We start from the raw sequence: 18,210 nt of genomic DNA on the forward strand, positions 1-18,210 counted from the left end.
ATATGTCTCACTTTTAAGTAGTTTGCCACTTTCTTAAAGTTCCCAGTTTCTTAAAGCGCCTGAAATCACACCCACAATAGCCGGGTAATCGCTGTCGTCAAAACTTTACATTAAGGGAAGGGAAGATAGAGGAAGATAGAGGAAGATAAAGGATGACAGAGGATGATAGAGGATGATAGAGGATGATGGAAAAGGAAGTGAGGTGAATTGCTCATACCATTATTTCATCTTATTCTTCTTTAAACTAGGGCATGCTTGTAGTGAATATACAAGACCCGTTGTTGGAAACTAGCATAGTAAAGATGTGCATAACCTACTGACAGCTTCCAGGCAAAGTTGTGTCAAAGTTGGGATCAATCTAATACATTAATCGGATTACTTCTTAGCCTGCTAGGTCGCAGCTTCATTTCGAAACAAGTTCGGTATCGTTATATTTTATAAGGGGTACGTAGGTTTCCCGATTCTTGGTAAAGGAGAAAATGGCAATGCTTGTTGCTTTACGCCATCTACGTTTGAGTAAAATTATGTGGATTGGTTGAACCTTATAAACAAAGTGATGAACACCAGAGGAAGCCACCATCCGTCACGTATTTGGTATATTATACAATACATTACTAATTGGCCTTAACGAAGCAGTACATTAGATATATTCATACTGTTCCATTCCCAAGATCTGGCGTTCGCTTAGTCTACGTCAGTTCAGTCTCAGAAGGAATTATGGCGTTGCTAATTGGTTATATATACGTAAATACGTACGTATGTATACGGCTTATAAAGAACGCGACGCCTAAACGCAGAGTTTATCATAAGAGAAATATTGTAAATTTGGTTTGGTTTGGTTTGGTTTGGTTTGGCTTCTTTCTTCTATTTTATGTTTTATTTTGTGTCAGAAACAATGTCCAGTGAGAAGAATAGAAGAGTTAGCCATCATTTTCAGAATTGAATGTTACTTTTGAATAACTATCTTTGTTACCCGCGTATTTAATTCACAACAACTACAGGAGTAGCAAGCATCAACTTCTTAAGGACAGATAGAATATATATTATGAGAAAATATGAAAATGCTAATAGTGGGCCCTCAGTAAATATGAAATCATTTGTAACTTGTCTCGTAGACTGCCGGCAAACATTCTAAGATTGGTTTACTTCTAACCCGATTCCTAGGCTTAAAAAATATCTAAAGATAGGATTATATTAGTACAGCATTAGTTGTACACTAATCAAGAACAAAGGGAAGCATATTAAAGTACCTTGACAGTATATGCAACCCTATAGAGCTCAACGATGTTTTCAAGGACTACTAATGATAACATTGCAAGTAAAGCTAGCTCAGAGAACTCTACCAATCTTAGAACCTTGGGTATTCATCTTATTATAACTCCATGCCTATTATATTAAAAGAGAGTAACAGAACATAACCTATAGCTGAACGTGGTTAATAGATAACATTGAACTATTAATACCAAGTATATCACATCTTATAAATATATCGTCTCAGTAAACGAGAATTAATGTAAAATTAATTTCAATTAAAGATAAAATGCAGTATATCGTCAATAAAAATAGCAACCGAGTGCCAAAAATCATACCCTAAGCAATAGGTTTTGTATATAAGGTGGCTAGCGTAACTACTGTATATTATAACGATATTTTCCATAACGCCCGGCAATACTTCTCAGTACACATTGCTTGAATGTATTATCTCGTTTGCACGGTTGGTAGTAAAACAAGTATCATTAAATGTCGATACGTGCCTCTTCTCATTTGTCTATTATCCATTCATATGCCTAAGTACTCACACAATAGAATATAATTCCTCTTATAAGTGAAATATCAAGCTTTATTAGTATGATTGTTCTAGTTCTTGGTGTGGTGTACCGATGTCATCGGCTTTGACTTCCCAAGAAAAAATTATTGAGAACTAAAAATTCATTTTTCAGCTACTTTACAGTAATGAAGAAAGAAGACCTTCGAACAATTATATGAACAAAGTAGCAAAAAACCAACAAACGACGCTTAGTATTGTTATTAAGGAGAACCAACGTTCGTTTCTCGAAAGACACTAAACAAGAAAATGTCTGCCTCTGCTATCGCTCCAAGAAGGAAACGTCTTTCGGACGGTTTGACAGTCACTCAAAAAGTTTTCATTAGATCCCGTAATGGTGGTGCTACGAAAATCATACGAGAACATTATCTAAGAACAGATATCCCATGTCTTTCCATGGCTTGTACCAAATGCCCAGAAATTGTTGTCCCAGATGCTGAAAATAACTTACCAAAATTCATCCTTTCCAACGATCCGCCTGAATTTCCACAACCCATCGGGAAACATTACGTTGTTTTGGATACGAATATTGTGTTACAAGCCATTGATTTATTAGAAAATCCAGATTGTTTCTTTGATGTGATCATTCCACAGATTGTCTTAGATGAAGTGAGAAATAAATCATACCCAGTTTATACAAGATTAAGAACTTTGTGCAGAGATAGCGATGATAAGAAAAGATTTATAGTTTTCCATAATGAATTTAATGAAAATACATTTGTTGAAAGAGAAAAGGATGAATCCATTAATGATAGAAATGATAGAGCAATTAGGAAAACTTGTCAATGGTACGCAAATCATTTGAAAGAATATGGTATTAACGTTATATTAGTGACGAATGATCGTTTGAATAGAGAAGCTGCTGAAACAACTACACCAAATAAAGATGAAGAGAAACTCATAACTAAAAGTTTGATGCAATATGTGGATCTGTTACCAAATTCTGAAGAAATTAAAGATTTGATTCCTAATTTGGAACCAACTAATAATCAAGAACTTATTAAAAGCAATAACAATGTTAGTAAAGAACCAATTTTCCCTGAATATTACTCTACGGCTAGAATTATGGGTGGGCTGAAAAATGGTGTTCTATATCAAGGTAACGTTCAAATCTCTGAATATAATTTCTTGGAAGGTACCGTTTCTTTACCAAGTTTTTCAAAACCTGTATTAATCGTTGGTCAAAAAAATTTAAATAGAGCCTTTAATGGTGATCAAGTTATCGTGGAACTATTACCAGAATCAGAATGGAAAGCACCTTCTACAATCGTTTTGGATTCAGAACATTTTAATGTGAATGATAATCCTGACGATGATAACAATGAAAATGCTGATACTACTGAACTTGGCATAAATGGCACCTCCAATATAGTAATATCGGATAAAGATCGTAGATTATTAGCCAAGCATGCCATTGAAGCTCAAAAAGAGAAAAAAGTTCAACCAACAGCAAGAGTCGTTGCAATTACAAGAAGATCATGGAGACAATATGTCGGTCAAATTGCTCCAAACTCAGTAGATCTACAAACAGGTGGAACTCAAAATGTCTTTGTTATATTAATGGATAAATGCTTACCAAAGATTAGAATCCGTACAAGACGAGCCCATGATTTATTAGACAAGAGAATTGTTATCTCTATTGATTCATGGCCAACAGATCAAAAATATCCATTGGGACATTTTGTTAGAGACTTAGGGGGAATTGAAACCGCTGAAGCTGAAACTGAAGCTTTATTATTAGAGCATGATGTCGAATATAGACCATTTTCTAAAAAAGTCTTGGAATGTTTGCCTGCTGAAGGCCATGAATGGAAAGCTCCTGCATCTTTAACTGATCCAGCTTCTCTTGCCAAGGATCCATTATTAGCCAACAGAAAAGATTTAAGAGATAAATTAATTTGTAGTATCGATCCTCCAGGATGTGTGGATATTGATGACGCTCTACATGCTAAAAAATTACCAAATGGCAATTGGGAAGTTGGTGTACATATTGCTGACGTTACTCATTTCGTTAAACAAGGAACCGCCTTAGATGCAGAAGGTGCTTCTAGAGGTACTTCTGTTTACCTGGTTGACAAACGTATCGATATGTTACCAATGTTATTAGGTACTGATTTATGTTCTTTAAAACCTTATGTTGATAGATTTGCCTTTTCTGTCCTTTGGGAATTAGATTCAAACGCTGATATTGTTAAAGTTGATTTCACTAAATCCGTAATTAAATCAAGAGAGGCGTTTTCATATGAGCAAGCTCAATTAAGAATTGATGATCCAAACCAAACTGATGATTTAACGCAAGGTATGAGAGCTCTTTTACAATTATCTATCAAATTGAAACAAAAAAGGTTAGATAATGGTGCTTTGAATTTAGCATCACCAGAAGTTAAAGTCCATATGGATAGTGAAACTTCTGATCCAGGTGAAGTTGAGATTAAGAAATTATTAGCTACCAATTCTTTAGTTGAAGAATTTATGTTGTTAGCTAATATTTCAGTGGCAAGAAAGATTTACGATGCATTTCCACAAACTGCAATGTTGAGAAGACATGCCGCTCCACCATCGACGAATTTCGAATTATTGAATGAAATGTTACATAGAAGGAAGAACATGTCAATTTCTTTGGAATCATCAAAAGCACTTGCTGATTCTTTAGATCGTTGTGAAGATCCAAAAGATCCATATTTCAATACGTTAGTACGTATTATGTCAACTCGTTGTATGATGGCTGCCCAATACTTCTATTCTGGTGCATATTCTTACCCAGATTTTAAGCATTATGGGTTAGCAGTTGATATTTATACACATTTCACCTCACCAATTAGACGTTATTGTGATGTTGTAGCGCATAGGCAATTAGCTGGTGCTATAGGATATGAACCATTGAGTTTATCACATAGAGATAAAAATAAGATGGATATGATATGTAGGAATATCAATAAAAAGCATAGAAACGCACAATTTGCTGGTAGAGCCAGTATTGAATATTATGTGGGTCAAGTGATGAGAAATAACGAAACTGTGGAGACAGGTTATGTTATCAAAGTTTTCAACAATGGTATTGTGGTCTTAGTACCCAAGTTTGGTGTTGAAGGGTTAATTAGATTAGAGAATTTAACAAGGGATACAAATGGTGCAAACTTCAATGAAGTAGAATTCAAATTGAATTTTGTTCATAAAGAAACTGGAAAAGAAAGAGAAATATATGTCTTTGATAAAGTGGAAGTTCAAGTGAAGTCTGTTTTGGATCCAGTAACGAGTAAACGTAAGGCCGAATTGTTGCTAAAGTAAAACAGAAGAATTCTCATATATAGAATATATATTTGAACCACCTTTGTATATGTACACTAGAAAAAGATCAATTATCATTTACTGATATTAATAGGTTCATTCAATTTGATTGAGCAAATAAGTCGTATCTTTATATCTCTAGGACTTTACCATTTGGGTATATTCTTTATATTAAATATAGAATGCTTACAATAGATATTTAGACTAATATATATATATTATATTATCATTCTCCATTTGCAACTCAATGTTTTTTGACAACACCGCTAGCATCTGCAGAAGATAAGATATAATCCCTATAATCGTAGATAGTACCAGGGAACTTTTTACAAGTACCATTTTCAGAAACCCAAATTTCATTACAAACACTATCAATGATGGATATGTCATGAGAAACCATTAAGACACCCCCACTGAAGTTTTTCAATGAATCTTCTAAAGCATCTAAACCAGAAGTATCTAAATGATTGGAAGGTTCATCAAGAACCAAAATATGAGGATTATTTAGACATAATGCTGCAAAAGCGACACGGGATTTTTGACCACCAGATAATAATTGCATTCTTTGTAAACCTAGAGACCCAGTTATACCAAAAGAACCTAAATGACGTCTATATTCTTCATCATTCTTACCTGGATAAGCAGTGGACATCCAATCTACTGCGGATTTTGTTAAATCTAAAGAATCAACATGATGTTGTGTGAAGTAACCTATACGTAATCTACCATTTCTTGATACAAACCCCTTTGTTGGTCTCAATTCTTCCATCATCACTTTTAATAGAGTAGTCTTACCACAACCATTTGCACCTACTAAAGCAATTCTTGAATCCATTTGAACATCTAAGTTAACGTCCTTTAATAATAGACTTTCAGGATCATAACCAAATGAAACATCTTGTAATTGAATAATTGGTGGAGATAATTTTTCACAGTCAGGGAATTTGAAACTAATTGTTTTTTCTTCTTCAGGAGGTTCTAATACAGGTAATTTTTCCAATTTTTTAATTCTTGATTGTGCTTCTTGTGATTTAGCAGCATTATATCTATATTTATCAATAAATTCTTGTAAATGTTTCCTGTACGCCATTTGGTTTTCATATTCTCTTTGAGCAGTCTTTCTACGTTCCTCCTTTGTTGTATAGAAACTATCGAAATCTTGACCTCTATAATAATCTAATCTTTCATTATGTTGATAAATAATATCAGTTGCAACTTCATTCAAGAAGGCACGATCATGAGAAACTGTTAGGACAGTAGCAGGATAAGTTTTCAAATATTCAGCCAAGTACGCGATAGATGGAACATCCAACATATTGGAAGGTTCATCTAATAATAATAAATCGGGTTGACAAAATAAAGCTCTTGCTAGAGATAATCTCATTCTCCAACCACCTGAGAAAGTATTTGTTGCCTTTTGTTGAGCTTCTGTACTGAAACCTAACCCGTATAAGATGGAAGCTGCTCTTGCTTCAGCTTTATCAGATTCCATATCAGCTAATTTTTCAGAGATTTGAATTAAATGATTATCTAAATCTTCACGTTCATTATCTAATTTTTTCACTTCTAAACTATTTTCATCGAATTCTGCTCTTAATTTATCCATCTCCTTTAATCTTTCATTAATCTTAGTTTCTTCACTTAATAATTGTTTTCTCCAAACATCTGCGTCCAAGACACTTTGTAACGCCTTAGTTTCGTCCCCTCTCAATTCTTGTTCCACATGTAAAATGGAAACATGTTTTGGAACGTTTAATTCTCTTCTTGATAAAGCTCTTAATAAAGTAGACTTACCAATACCATTTTGACCCACAAGACCGTATCTATGACCAAAACTTAACGTTAATTGAGCATCTGACAAGATTCTTTGACCATCCCCCACGTACAAATCGAATGTATCAATCTTAATATCCTTGGATTTACCAGCAGCTGATCCAAATTCCAATGGATTAATTTTCATAAAGAATGAATCATAATCTTCTTCATTAGATTGATTAATCAATTTAGAAGCTTCATATTGAACAAATTTATTATTCCTTTTGGCAACTTTTTTAGCAATTTTTTGTTCAGCTTTAGCTAATTTTTTCAAATCAACTCTAGTTTCCATCTTCCTACCTGCATGTTCGATATCATCTGCACCACCTCCGACACCTAACATGTTCAAAGTTGTGTTTATATTTTCCTTTGAGTTATGTGATTGTAAGATGTTTATATCTAATAATCTTTTGGATGTATCACCAGTTAATTCCAATTTTGCTTGATTTTCTTTCAATTGAGTAGATAATTGATCCAAGATGGATTTAGCCAGGGATTCGACTTTGTCAGGAGAAGAGCCTGCATTGATTAATAATTTGGTAATGAAATCGATTTCTAGGGGTAAGTCTAAAGATTTACTTTGGACTGCATCTAATGTAGTAGAAGATAAGTGATTTAAGTAACCTACCGCGTAGTCTGTTACTATGGGATCTATTGAAACGGTAGCTTTGCGGACTTGGGAACCTATTGAGGACATTATCAGTCGAATGTTTAAGCGGTCGTATGAAAGTGTGGATTTTCCTATCGGAAATTGAATCGAGTAGAGTTATTTATCCACTCTTGTCTTTTGTCTTGTTTCTTGTTCTGATGGTATAGAATCAGATTCTCATACATGTTGAAATTTTTCAGTTTCTATCTTTTCATGTATTGGGCCTGGAGTAGTCAACAGGTCGTGATATCTACAGAAGAATTATAGAGAGGCACATGATAAGGAAGGAAGAGAGAGAGAAAGAGAGGACTGCTGTATGAGAGGTTATTGAGATGAACGTAAGGCCTACGATTTGAATAATACGGTACAAAAAAAAGATATATTTTATGTGTGGGATATATATATATATATGTGTGCGTGGAATTTACTAGCAAATATTAGGGGGAGACGATCCAAAGAAAGAAAGAAAGACGCTTACGACGGACTTGAGTTACTTTGTTTCGAACATTTTCAAACGATCATAAATATCCTTTTTAAAATCTTCGTATTCGAATGAAGATCTTCTTCTTTCTAAAGTTGCAGGAGGAACAGGAATTTGTGCATCTTGACCTAGTGTAGTTTGCCCGTCGTCGTCATCACCATCATTACTATTTTTTGGCTTCTGTTGATCCAGGTTTGCATTCACCACATTGTTATCCTCTTCATTAGAATGTTTGGAATTTCCTAATATATAATCTCCCATATCTGAACATTTATGTCTAGTTCTGTAGTCATTACCAGAATATTTTTGAACATTATCATTACTGTTTTCATTTTCGTTATCTAGAAAGTAACTGTTGGCATTACCACTACTTTTCAATTGATTTTCATGTCTTAAATCTTGGAAATCCATTGATGGAGAAACGGTTTGTTTTGGTCTCGTTCCCTTTTTTATAGGGTCATGTTCCCGTTGTCTTTTCTCAGGAGATATAGCTATAGGAGACAATGGATCTTGTTCATCACGTTTATTATTATCATGATTTCCATCTTGGCTTTTTGATTCCTTTTGCCCTTGTTTATTTGACAATGCGTCTATATAATTTGTGGAATGACGTCTGATGTGTAACTTTCTAGGAGCTGGGGCCTCTACTGACGTATTACCGGGACCAGCAGCAATGCCCCCCTCACGAGGGGAACTATGCTCCATTGGATTAGTGGTGGTACTATTATTATTATTATTGATGTCGAAGTTACTTCTTGAAGAGGGAAAATTCATTTCAGAAGGATTTGGACTTGCCTTTGGTCTTGGTGGTTCATTTAAGTTTATAAAATCTTCAGATGCCGTGAAACCACCATTGCCTCCATCATCAGGGACTTGTAAGTTACTTTTAGTATTGGACATGATCTTTTGTTTGATTAATTTTTGTTTTGTAAAGGTATATATATGATTGTTTGTTCTATAGGATTCTTTTCTTGGAAACAGATACGCAGTTGATGAAAATCAGGGGAGCTATGAGTGCTGCTATTGGTTATTAAAAATAAAATAAAGCAGAAAGATAATAGATAATCAATGTTTGTGTAATCTCCTGTAATCTAGTTAGTCTGGTTTATATACAGTTGTCTGGTAAATGTATATTAAACGGAGTATAGTACTAACACCTGTTCTTCATATATACATATATATATTTCAAGGGGTGTTGCAGTTACAGTTACAGTTTCCTTTACAATTTCCTTTAAGTGAAGAATTTCTGGCGCGCCGTTATTTTTAAGTTTTCAATTTCCATTTTCTGACGCCAATAGCTTTACTGACGCTTTTGCTACTGTGACGCTGTTTGCTGACACCTGGCGCTGTTGTTTGTCGAGACAGTCTTTGTTATGTATATGTAGATGTGTATAGTATATATACAAATACTATATCATATCATATCATATCATATCATATCATATCATATCATATCATATCATATCATATCATATCATATCATATCATATCATATCATATCATATCATATCATATCATATCATATCATATCATATCATATCATATCATATCATATCATATCATATCATATCCCCGTCATATCATATCATATCATATTATACACTAGTACATACTATCATATACTATCGTATACATATCTAACCTGCGTGCAATCCGGAAACCTATGACGACATCCAAGAAAGAGTGAACTCACTCAAAATGATAGCCCAACGGTTCACTTGTTCTTGATCTAAATTAGCAAACGTATCTGACATCGTATGCCAACTTGAAGGGAAGGGATACGGTATCAAATGTAAAATGGGGACTCCATAATCATAAAACGGTAAATGATCATCTCCAATTACTGACATACCAAATTGTTCAAACACTAAATTACTTGGATCTAATACTGGAATACGACTACTCTCCATTCGAGATGATATATTTGACTCAAAATATTCTCCCTCGATAGTACTCAATAATCCGTAATGCATATGTGTCTCAGAATAATAGCTTGGTACCCTTTGACCCATAATACTTTCTAATGTGTCACTTTTACTACCAAGAAGATCTAATAACACAAATACTTCAATATTATCCAATTCATTGGTTTCAATTATAGTACCATTCTTCAATTTGATAGTTTGCTTTTGCTCTTGCCATTTCTTCGCCAAATGACGAGACCCATATATAGAATCATCATCACTCCACTTCTCAATCGCTTCTTCCCCGTCAAAGAAAATTATCTTGATTCCCTTAAATGTGCCACTACTGTTATCATCATACAATTTCGTGAAATCATATATATTCTTTTTCTTATGCCATTTTTTGCCAATTGAATATGCTAAAGTCGAAGTTACTTCCATATCATCATCATGATCATACGAATATATCGTATCAATAAATTTACTAAGATATAGTAAAATACCACATGAAGCTCCACTATCCATTGCTCCAATAAATCCTTCAGGTTTAATCATAGTATCATAATGTACAGCCAATACTAAATATTTATCATTCATATTCGTATCTTCATCGTTATTCCCAGGTAATAAACTGAAAATCATATTGGTAAAATTATATCCATTTTCTTGGAAGTTATCTAATTCAATGGTCCAATTCAGTTTTAATGTATTATTGAAATGATTAATAATGTAATCTTGAATCTTTAGAGATTCTAAGCTACCTGGAACTCTAGTACCATTAAATGGTAATATCAAATTATTATGACTTTTTTCTTCCTCGTCTTTTTTTGGAATTATATTCAACTCTTTATATAAATTCTCTTCATGATACTTTAATTGACTAATACCTAATCCACTACCACTGGAATTTAATAACCAATCATTATTATTACCATCATTATCCAAGATCTTTTCACATCTTATGATATCGATATTATAAAAGAAAAACCATAATATAATTGGAAGTTTCAGCAATAACGGAAGTCTAACCAACACCATTGTCTGTCGAGAAATATTCTGTCTTTATTGAATTGATCCTCCCTTGAACACTTTCTCTATTGAGATATGCCTCTTATGAAAATCCTTCTCTTCATTCAGGTCCTTTTTTCATTTCATAACATTATTACTGTACGTGTATATTTTTTCGATTTCAACTTCTCCAAATTACACATACAGACAGATCACAGGATATAGACATGGATAGAGTGGCGTCGAACTTTTAAAGGAATTTGTTTACAACAACATACATCGTTCACTGGTGAGTAAAACAAAGTGACAAAAGGTATAAAGGATCTAAAATATATATCTAAAAACAACCGCTCCAATATATATTAGTGCTTCCTTTCAAAAAAAAGTTAGAATCTTTTTTATTATAATGAACGAAACATCTTAGAAAACTCACCTCCCTCGCACCAAATCATGGACAACAACAACAATAACACAATTAGTAACAATGAAACTGCTAATAGTTCAGAACTGTCATCCACTCTTACACAACAAATAAATGGAAACGTGACCATGAAAGATATCTCGTCTATAAATACGAATAATAATAATAATAATAATTATGATCTTCCCTTAAATAATATAATACAAAAACCCACTACCACAACTACCACTAAACCTATCCTCATCAAGGAAAATGCACCTACTATTGTTACCACTACTCCAATTACAACAATACCGTCGGTAACAACAACAGCAACAAATGTTACTATACCTAACAATACTAGTACGAATCTACAAAACATTAGCAATGATGGAGATAATAATGTTAATAATGACAAAGATCCATCGTCGTCAATAATACTCCCGCAACAACATAACATATTGAAATCTGTTGAATCACAACAACACTTGCTGAATAATAGTAAGAAATCCTTAACTTTCTCAGTGAACAATAATGACGCAAACATTAAAAGATCCAGTATATATAAATCAAATGTAAATCCAATACCAATAAGACATAAGAGTAATACAAGATTAGATAATTCAGATTTACTCTCTACTAAAAGTAGATCATCATCAATGACAACTTCACTTTCAAAAAGTTTCTTATTTGGATTTTATCATAATAATAAAAGAAAGAAAAAATTAATAAATCAAGAAAATAAAAAAAATGGGATAATTTCAAAACAATATTGGATGAAAGATGAATCTGTTAATGATTGTTATGATTGTGGGAAACCATTTTCTACTTTTAGAAGAAAACATCATTGTAGAATTTGTGGTCAAATTTTTTGTCATTATTGTACTTTACTCATTGATGGGAAAAGATTTGGTTTCAACGATTTAAATACTTTAAGAGTTTGTGATCATTGTTTTCAAAACATTGATAATTTTATTGATTCAAGTGATGATGAAGAAGATGATGATGATGAAGTGGAAGAAGATGGGGAACAGGAGGAGGAATATGAACAATCACAAGAGAACCTCAGTGAAAATAATCATCGATCATTCAATCCTGCGAAATATTATAGTAATGGTAATAAAAGTGAGGATGCAGTATCACTTCTCCAGAACTCACAACATGGTGACCATAATAATAATAATAATAAAGCAGAGGTATTGTTATTCAATGATAATGATGTTCAAAGTATAATTACTTCAGGAGAAGATTCAAAATTATTTATAACAACCCCACCACCTCCTCCCAAGATGGCTATTCCTGCAACTAGACATGGTGAATCTTTAGAAATCTCCCCTCATTTACCAATGATAGATTCAAATCATAACCAAAGAGCTGGTTATTTGTCTCCACCCCATATCTATCACAGGAAATCAAGTAACCATTCCTTAAGAAGAACTTCGTTTTCGCAATATAATAAAAATAGAAATAATAATATATTCAATGATTTTAAAAATAATAGTAGTAGTAATAATCTTAAAGAAAGATTATTAAACAGGAAAAACAAAACCATAAGTTTCACAGACACATTAAATCATAAACTAGCCAATAGAAATTTCAAATTTAACTTCCATTATCATCCACAAAACAATAATAATAATAATAATAATAATGATAATGTCAATAATAGTAACAAAAATACCGCTGCGCAAGCAAATAATAATACAAACGATAATAAATATCACCATCCTCGCCGTCACTCAGTTATTTCCAATAGAGGTAATAACAATCCACTATCATCTAATTTTCCATCTGGTATTTTTACATCTCCAACTAATAATAATAACAGTAACAGACACATCTCAGAACAATATGGACAAATAGATAACGATTCTTCAGAAGATGAAGATTCTATGTCTATCTATTCATCTTTAAATGATATCCCACATTCTGATAATCCAATAAGATCAATAAGAAATTCAAATAAATCATTACAACGTGCTCAAGCATCATTGCAAAGAATTCAAAATAGAAGGAAAAGTAGATCACGGACACATGTTAGTAAAAGTTCCGATTCATTAACTAGAATAAGAAATTTGCTATCTCATAGCACATCTAGCTTATATTCGCCTGAAAAGGGTACACAACCAACGTCACGCTCTCAACTAGCACAACTAGCGTTGGAAGCAAATCATAGTGATGGATCAACTGTATCTACTTCATTCCCAACACCATCGGGATCAGAAACCATTATGACTAACTTAACAAGTAATCAAAGGGGAAAGATAAAAAAAGATTTTAACATTAATAATGAAAGTGGTAGTAATAGTAATAGTAATGTTAATATTAGCTCATCTGCATGGAGGAGAATATCTGGCATATCAGGAATGAAAAATTACAAAGAAAATAAAACAGAATTGAATGAAGTGTCGACATTACATTTGGAAGCTTTATTAGAGCAAGTATTAAGTGATCAGAATATTGATGATCCTCAACCTTGGTTACGATTATTAAGAAATTTCATGAAGAAAATTCAATATATTAAATTAGATGCAAGAGATACTCCGAACTCATTAGATTATAGACAAACATATGTTAAGATTAAAAGGATTAGTGGTGGTAAAATTGAGGCATCTGATTTTATCAATGGGATTGTGTTTTCAAAATCTTTACCTTGTAAGAGTATGCCAAGATATTTGAATAACCCAAGAATCCTACTAATTATGTTTCCCATAGAATATCAAAAAAACAAAACCCATTTCCTTTCATTACAATCTGTCATGGCTCAAGAAAACGAATATTTAGCCAAGTTAGTAACAAGATTAACGGCATTAAACCCTGATATTATATTTGTTGGTGCAGAAGTTAGTAGATACGCATTGAAATTGCTAGATGAAGCTGGTATTATTGTCCAATTTAATATGAAACCTCAAATAATTGAACGTATTGCTAAATTAACAGAGGCTGATATTGCAACTTCATTAGATAAATTATCATCAAATTTTAAACTAGGTAAATGTGGTTCCTTTGAAGTGAAAACATATATTTATCAGGAAAATATAAGTAAAACATATACTTTTCTGACTGGTTGTGATCCGTCCTTAGGTGGAACTATTTTACTAAGGGGCGATACTCAAGAAATTTTGAGAAAAATTAAGCAAGTTTCTGAATTTATGGTATATTCTGTATTTTCTTTGAAATTAGAAAGTTCCTTTTTCAACGATAATTTTATCCAGTTATCTTCTCAATTTTATCAAGAAAATAGAATACATAAACAAAATGATCCCGTAGAGGGATATTTTGCTGACTTCTTGGTTAAATTTAATAAAAGAATATTAACCGTATCGCCAACGGTACAATTCCCTATTCCTTTCCTTCTGCTACGAGCAAGAGAATTAGAGGAACAGTTACATAAGAAGATGAACGAAAGTTTGGATCTGGATACAGTTGGAGATATTACTCGTACTGATTCATTATTAGGTATTGAGTCAACACTAACTATGAAAGATTTGAAATACGTCACTAAATTTATTAAAGAAAGCGAAATTGAAGACCTAAAGTCACAATTCGAGAAAAGAAGTAGGCAATGGGAACTCTCTTATTCTCTGTCGCATAATCTTTTGGGTACAGGATCTCATCAATGTATTACAGTTTTATATTCAATGGTTTCCACAAGGACAGCTACTCCATGTATTGGACCTCAGATTGTTACAATTGATTATTTTTGGGATAGTGATATATCCCTAGGTCAGTTTATTGAGAATGTAGTGTCTACTGCATGGTATCCATGCCTTCAAGGTTGTAAGGGCCTACTAATGGATCATTATAGGAGTTACGTTCATGGGTCAGGGAAAGTGGACGTCCTAATTGAAAAATTTCAAACAAAGCTACCAAAGTTGAAAGATATTATATTGAGTTGGAGTTATTGTAAAAAATGTGGAACTTCGACACCGATTTTGCAACTAAGTCAAAAGACATCAAATCATTCATTGGGGAAGTATCTTGAAGTGATGTTTTGGTCTAATAAGGATAGTGTAGAAGGTATTGGAGCATGTATGCATGATTTTACAAAGGATCATGTTAAATACTTTGGATATAATGATTTAGTAGTTCGAATGGAATATTCTGACCTAGAAGTTCATGAATTGATCACGCCACCGCGGAAGTTGAAATGGATGCCACACAAAGATATTAAACTTAAGATTGAGTTATATTATCAAATATTGGATAAAATCAATGGTTTCTATGATAGTGTTTTAAACAGACTAGATCGCGTTAAACTAGACAGTGTTTCAGATGAAAAAATAATAGCAGGCCAAGCAGAAATATCTGATTTACACACAAAGGTTAATATTGAAAAGAAATCATTATTGGAAATGCTAGAGCAGGTATATGAAGAAACAAAGGGTGATCAGCATTTATCATTGAATATGATTATTAGAACGCTTTATATGAAAGCAGTGAGTTGGGATTCGGCTTTCAATGCCTTTGGGAAGGAATATCTTCCTTCAGAAAATGATGTAACAAGGATCACTACGAAACAACTTAAGAAATTATTCAGTGATAATTCATCCCAGAAAAATGAAAAACTAATTAAAGATCAGTCTGAAGAATTAAACAGTGAGAAGCAGAGTTCAGAACATTCGCAGGATAATGTTAGCCTCCATGAAAGTAGGTCTTCTCTCATAAAAATGCGGAACTCAGCACAACAAGAATTTTCTGGGGATAACGAGGATCAAGTTCAAATTAAAGATGCAGAGAAAACAGAAAGTAATAAGGATAATGAACGTGTCCATGTCGCTTCTACATCAAATGGAGCAGACTCATTCGAAATAAATGTACTCAACCCAATTGGAGACAGACCAACCGTTAACAGATTCAAATCAAGTTCTGTTTTTGAACCTCATTCGAAAGTGAAAAATGTGCCAGATCCTAAAAGAGTCAGTATTGGCAGTAATTTAAGTTCTTTATCTACAGTAGGAAAGGACCATAATATGGATACCAAAGTTGGTCAGCTAGCCAGCTTTTTTGATCAAATGCATTTAGACGCTATCTCGAAAGAGTTTGAACTACAAAGAGAGAAGGAAAGATTACAATTGAACAAGTATAAGTATCAGGCTTTGAGATTGCAAACGTCGTCTCCAATCGTAGAGATTTACCAAGATGTTAACGATGCTGTCGATGAACCACTACATGATTCTTCAGAAACTACTTCAAGGCTGATTAAAGGCACAGAACATCCTGCATCGTTAAAAAAGACCAATAAAAGTAGTTCAGAACCGATTCTAACTCATCATGATTACAACCCGAACTTGGAAGAAAAATTAGAGCATTCAATAAACCAGTGGGGTGTTGATGCAAAGGGGAAAGAGATAACTACAGCGAATGATAACCTACCATCTATAGAGCCACCCAAGGCAACCACTGATGATAAGCTTAAACGGGAGCAATTGCAACAGGTAAATGCAGCCAAGGTAGCTGAAAGTACTGAATCTACATCTGTTACTCAACCTGAAAAATCACTTTTGATGAAAGCCTTGACGAATTTTTGGGCCGACAGATCGCCTTACTTATGGAAACCACTTGTGTATCCCAGTTGCCCCACAGAACATGTATTTGCTGATAGTGATGTCATAGTAAGGGAAGATGAGCCAACGTCATTGATTGCCTTTTGTTTAAATACGTCTGATTATAAACAAAAGATGTTGAATATAAATGCAAACACTTTTAGTACTGTCAACTCTGATATCCCGGCATCGATAATAACGAAGGACACATCTTTAACAGCCCATGATTTATCCACTGCTGGTTCAGAGCTTGAAAATGCATCTACGACATCAATGAGAGAAAATTATGGTGGACGACCAAGTAATGATCCTGTATCAGTTAATCATCAATCTACTTCAATTGGTCCAACATCGGAACTCGAAAAAAGCATGACTAAGAAAACAGCGGTCCATTTACGTTACCAATTTGAGGAAGGTGCTACTGTCATGTCATGTAAGCTTTTCTTTACCGAGCATTTCGAAGCTTTCAGGAAGGTATGTGGTTGTCAAGAAAATTTTATTCAAAGTTTGTCTAGATGTGTCAAATGGGATTCTAGTGGTGGTAAAAGTGGGAGTGGGTTTTTGAAGACTTTAGATGATAGGTTTATAATTAAGGAGTTATCTCATTCTGAGTTGGATGCGTTTATTAAATTTGCCCCATATTATTTTGAATACATGGCACAAGCAATGTTTCATGATCTACCTACAACATTGGCGAAGGTATTAGGTTTCTATCAAATACAAGTTAGAAATCCAGTGGGTGGTCCAAAAAGTTATAAAATGGATGTTATCATCATGGAAAACTTATTCTACAATAGGAAGACCACAAGAATCTTTGATTTAAAAGGTTCTATGAGAAATAGACATGTAGAACAGACAGGGAAAGAAAATGAGGTATTGTTAGATGAGAATATGGTTGAATATATTTATGAATCACCGATCCATGTTAGAGAATATGATAAGAAATTGTTGAGAGCTTCATTATGGAATGACACTTTATTTTTAGCTAAAATGAATGTTATGGATTATTCTCTAGTTATTGGTATTGATAATGAAGGTTACACACTTACAGTAGGTATCATTGACTTCATTAGGACATTTACATGGGATAAGAAATTGGAAAGTTGGGTGAAGGAAAAAGGTTTAGTAGGAGGTGGGGGAAGTAGTACAAAGAAACCTACTGTTGTTACTCCAAGACAATACAAAAACCGGTTTAGAGAGGCAATGGAAAACTATATTCTTATGGTCCCTGATCCTTGGTACCAAGATAATGTATAGATTATTATTAGAACAATAATTTATAAATCTCTATGTC

The 18,210-nt window shown here is 33.4% G+C and overlaps 5 protein-coding genes across 5 annotated transcripts; 2 read left to right on the forward strand and 3 right to left on the reverse strand.

Moving 5' to 3' along the window:
- Nucleotides 1-2,074: 2,074 nt before the first annotated feature.
- DIS3 (exosome catalytic subunit DIS3) lies at nt 2,075-5,113 on the forward strand (the record flags this gene model as incomplete). Its single annotated transcript, XM_003671724.1, has 1 exon — nt 2,075-5,113. One exon carries the CDS (start codon nt 2,075-2,077, stop codon nt 5,111-5,113), a length of 3,039 nt encoding a protein of 1,012 aa, XP_003671772.1.
- Nucleotides 5,114-5,357: 244 nt separating this feature from the next.
- GCN20 (putative AAA family ATPase GCN20) lies at nt 5,358-7,625 on the reverse strand (the record flags this gene model as incomplete). Its single annotated transcript, XM_003671725.1, has 1 exon — nt 5,358-7,625. One exon carries the CDS (start codon nt 7,623-7,625, stop codon nt 5,358-5,360), a length of 2,268 nt encoding a protein of 755 aa, XP_003671773.1.
- A 442-nt stretch (nt 7,626-8,067) lies between these two features.
- IGD1 (Igd1p) lies at nt 8,068-8,958 on the reverse strand (the record flags this gene model as incomplete). The annotated part of the gene is made up of 1 exon (XM_003671726.1): nt 8,068-8,958. One exon carries the CDS (start codon nt 8,956-8,958, stop codon nt 8,068-8,070), a length of 891 nt encoding a protein of 296 aa, XP_003671774.1.
- A 761-nt stretch (nt 8,959-9,719) lies between these two features.
- NDAI0H03590 (uncharacterized protein) lies at nt 9,720-11,000 on the reverse strand (the record flags this gene model as incomplete). Its single annotated transcript, XM_003671727.1, has 1 exon — nt 9,720-11,000. The coding sequence occupies one exon, from the start codon at nt 10,998-11,000 to the stop codon at nt 9,720-9,722; it is 1,281 nt and encodes a 426-aa protein (XP_003671775.1).
- A 420-nt stretch (nt 11,001-11,420) lies between these two features.
- On the forward strand, nt 11,421-18,173 carry FAB1 (1-phosphatidylinositol-3-phosphate 5-kinase; the record flags this gene model as incomplete). Its single annotated transcript, XM_003671728.1, has 1 exon — nt 11,421-18,173. One exon carries the CDS (start codon nt 11,421-11,423, stop codon nt 18,171-18,173), a length of 6,753 nt encoding a protein of 2,250 aa, XP_003671776.1.
- Between the last annotated feature and the right edge of the window lie 37 nt (nt 18,174-18,210).

The sequence above is a fragment of the Naumovozyma dairenensis genome, chromosome 8, assembly GCF_000227115.2.
Source record: "Naumovozyma dairenensis CBS 421 chromosome 8, complete genome".
NCBI classification, from domain to species: Eukaryota; Fungi; Ascomycota; class Saccharomycetes; order Saccharomycetales; family Saccharomycetaceae; genus Naumovozyma; species Naumovozyma dairenensis.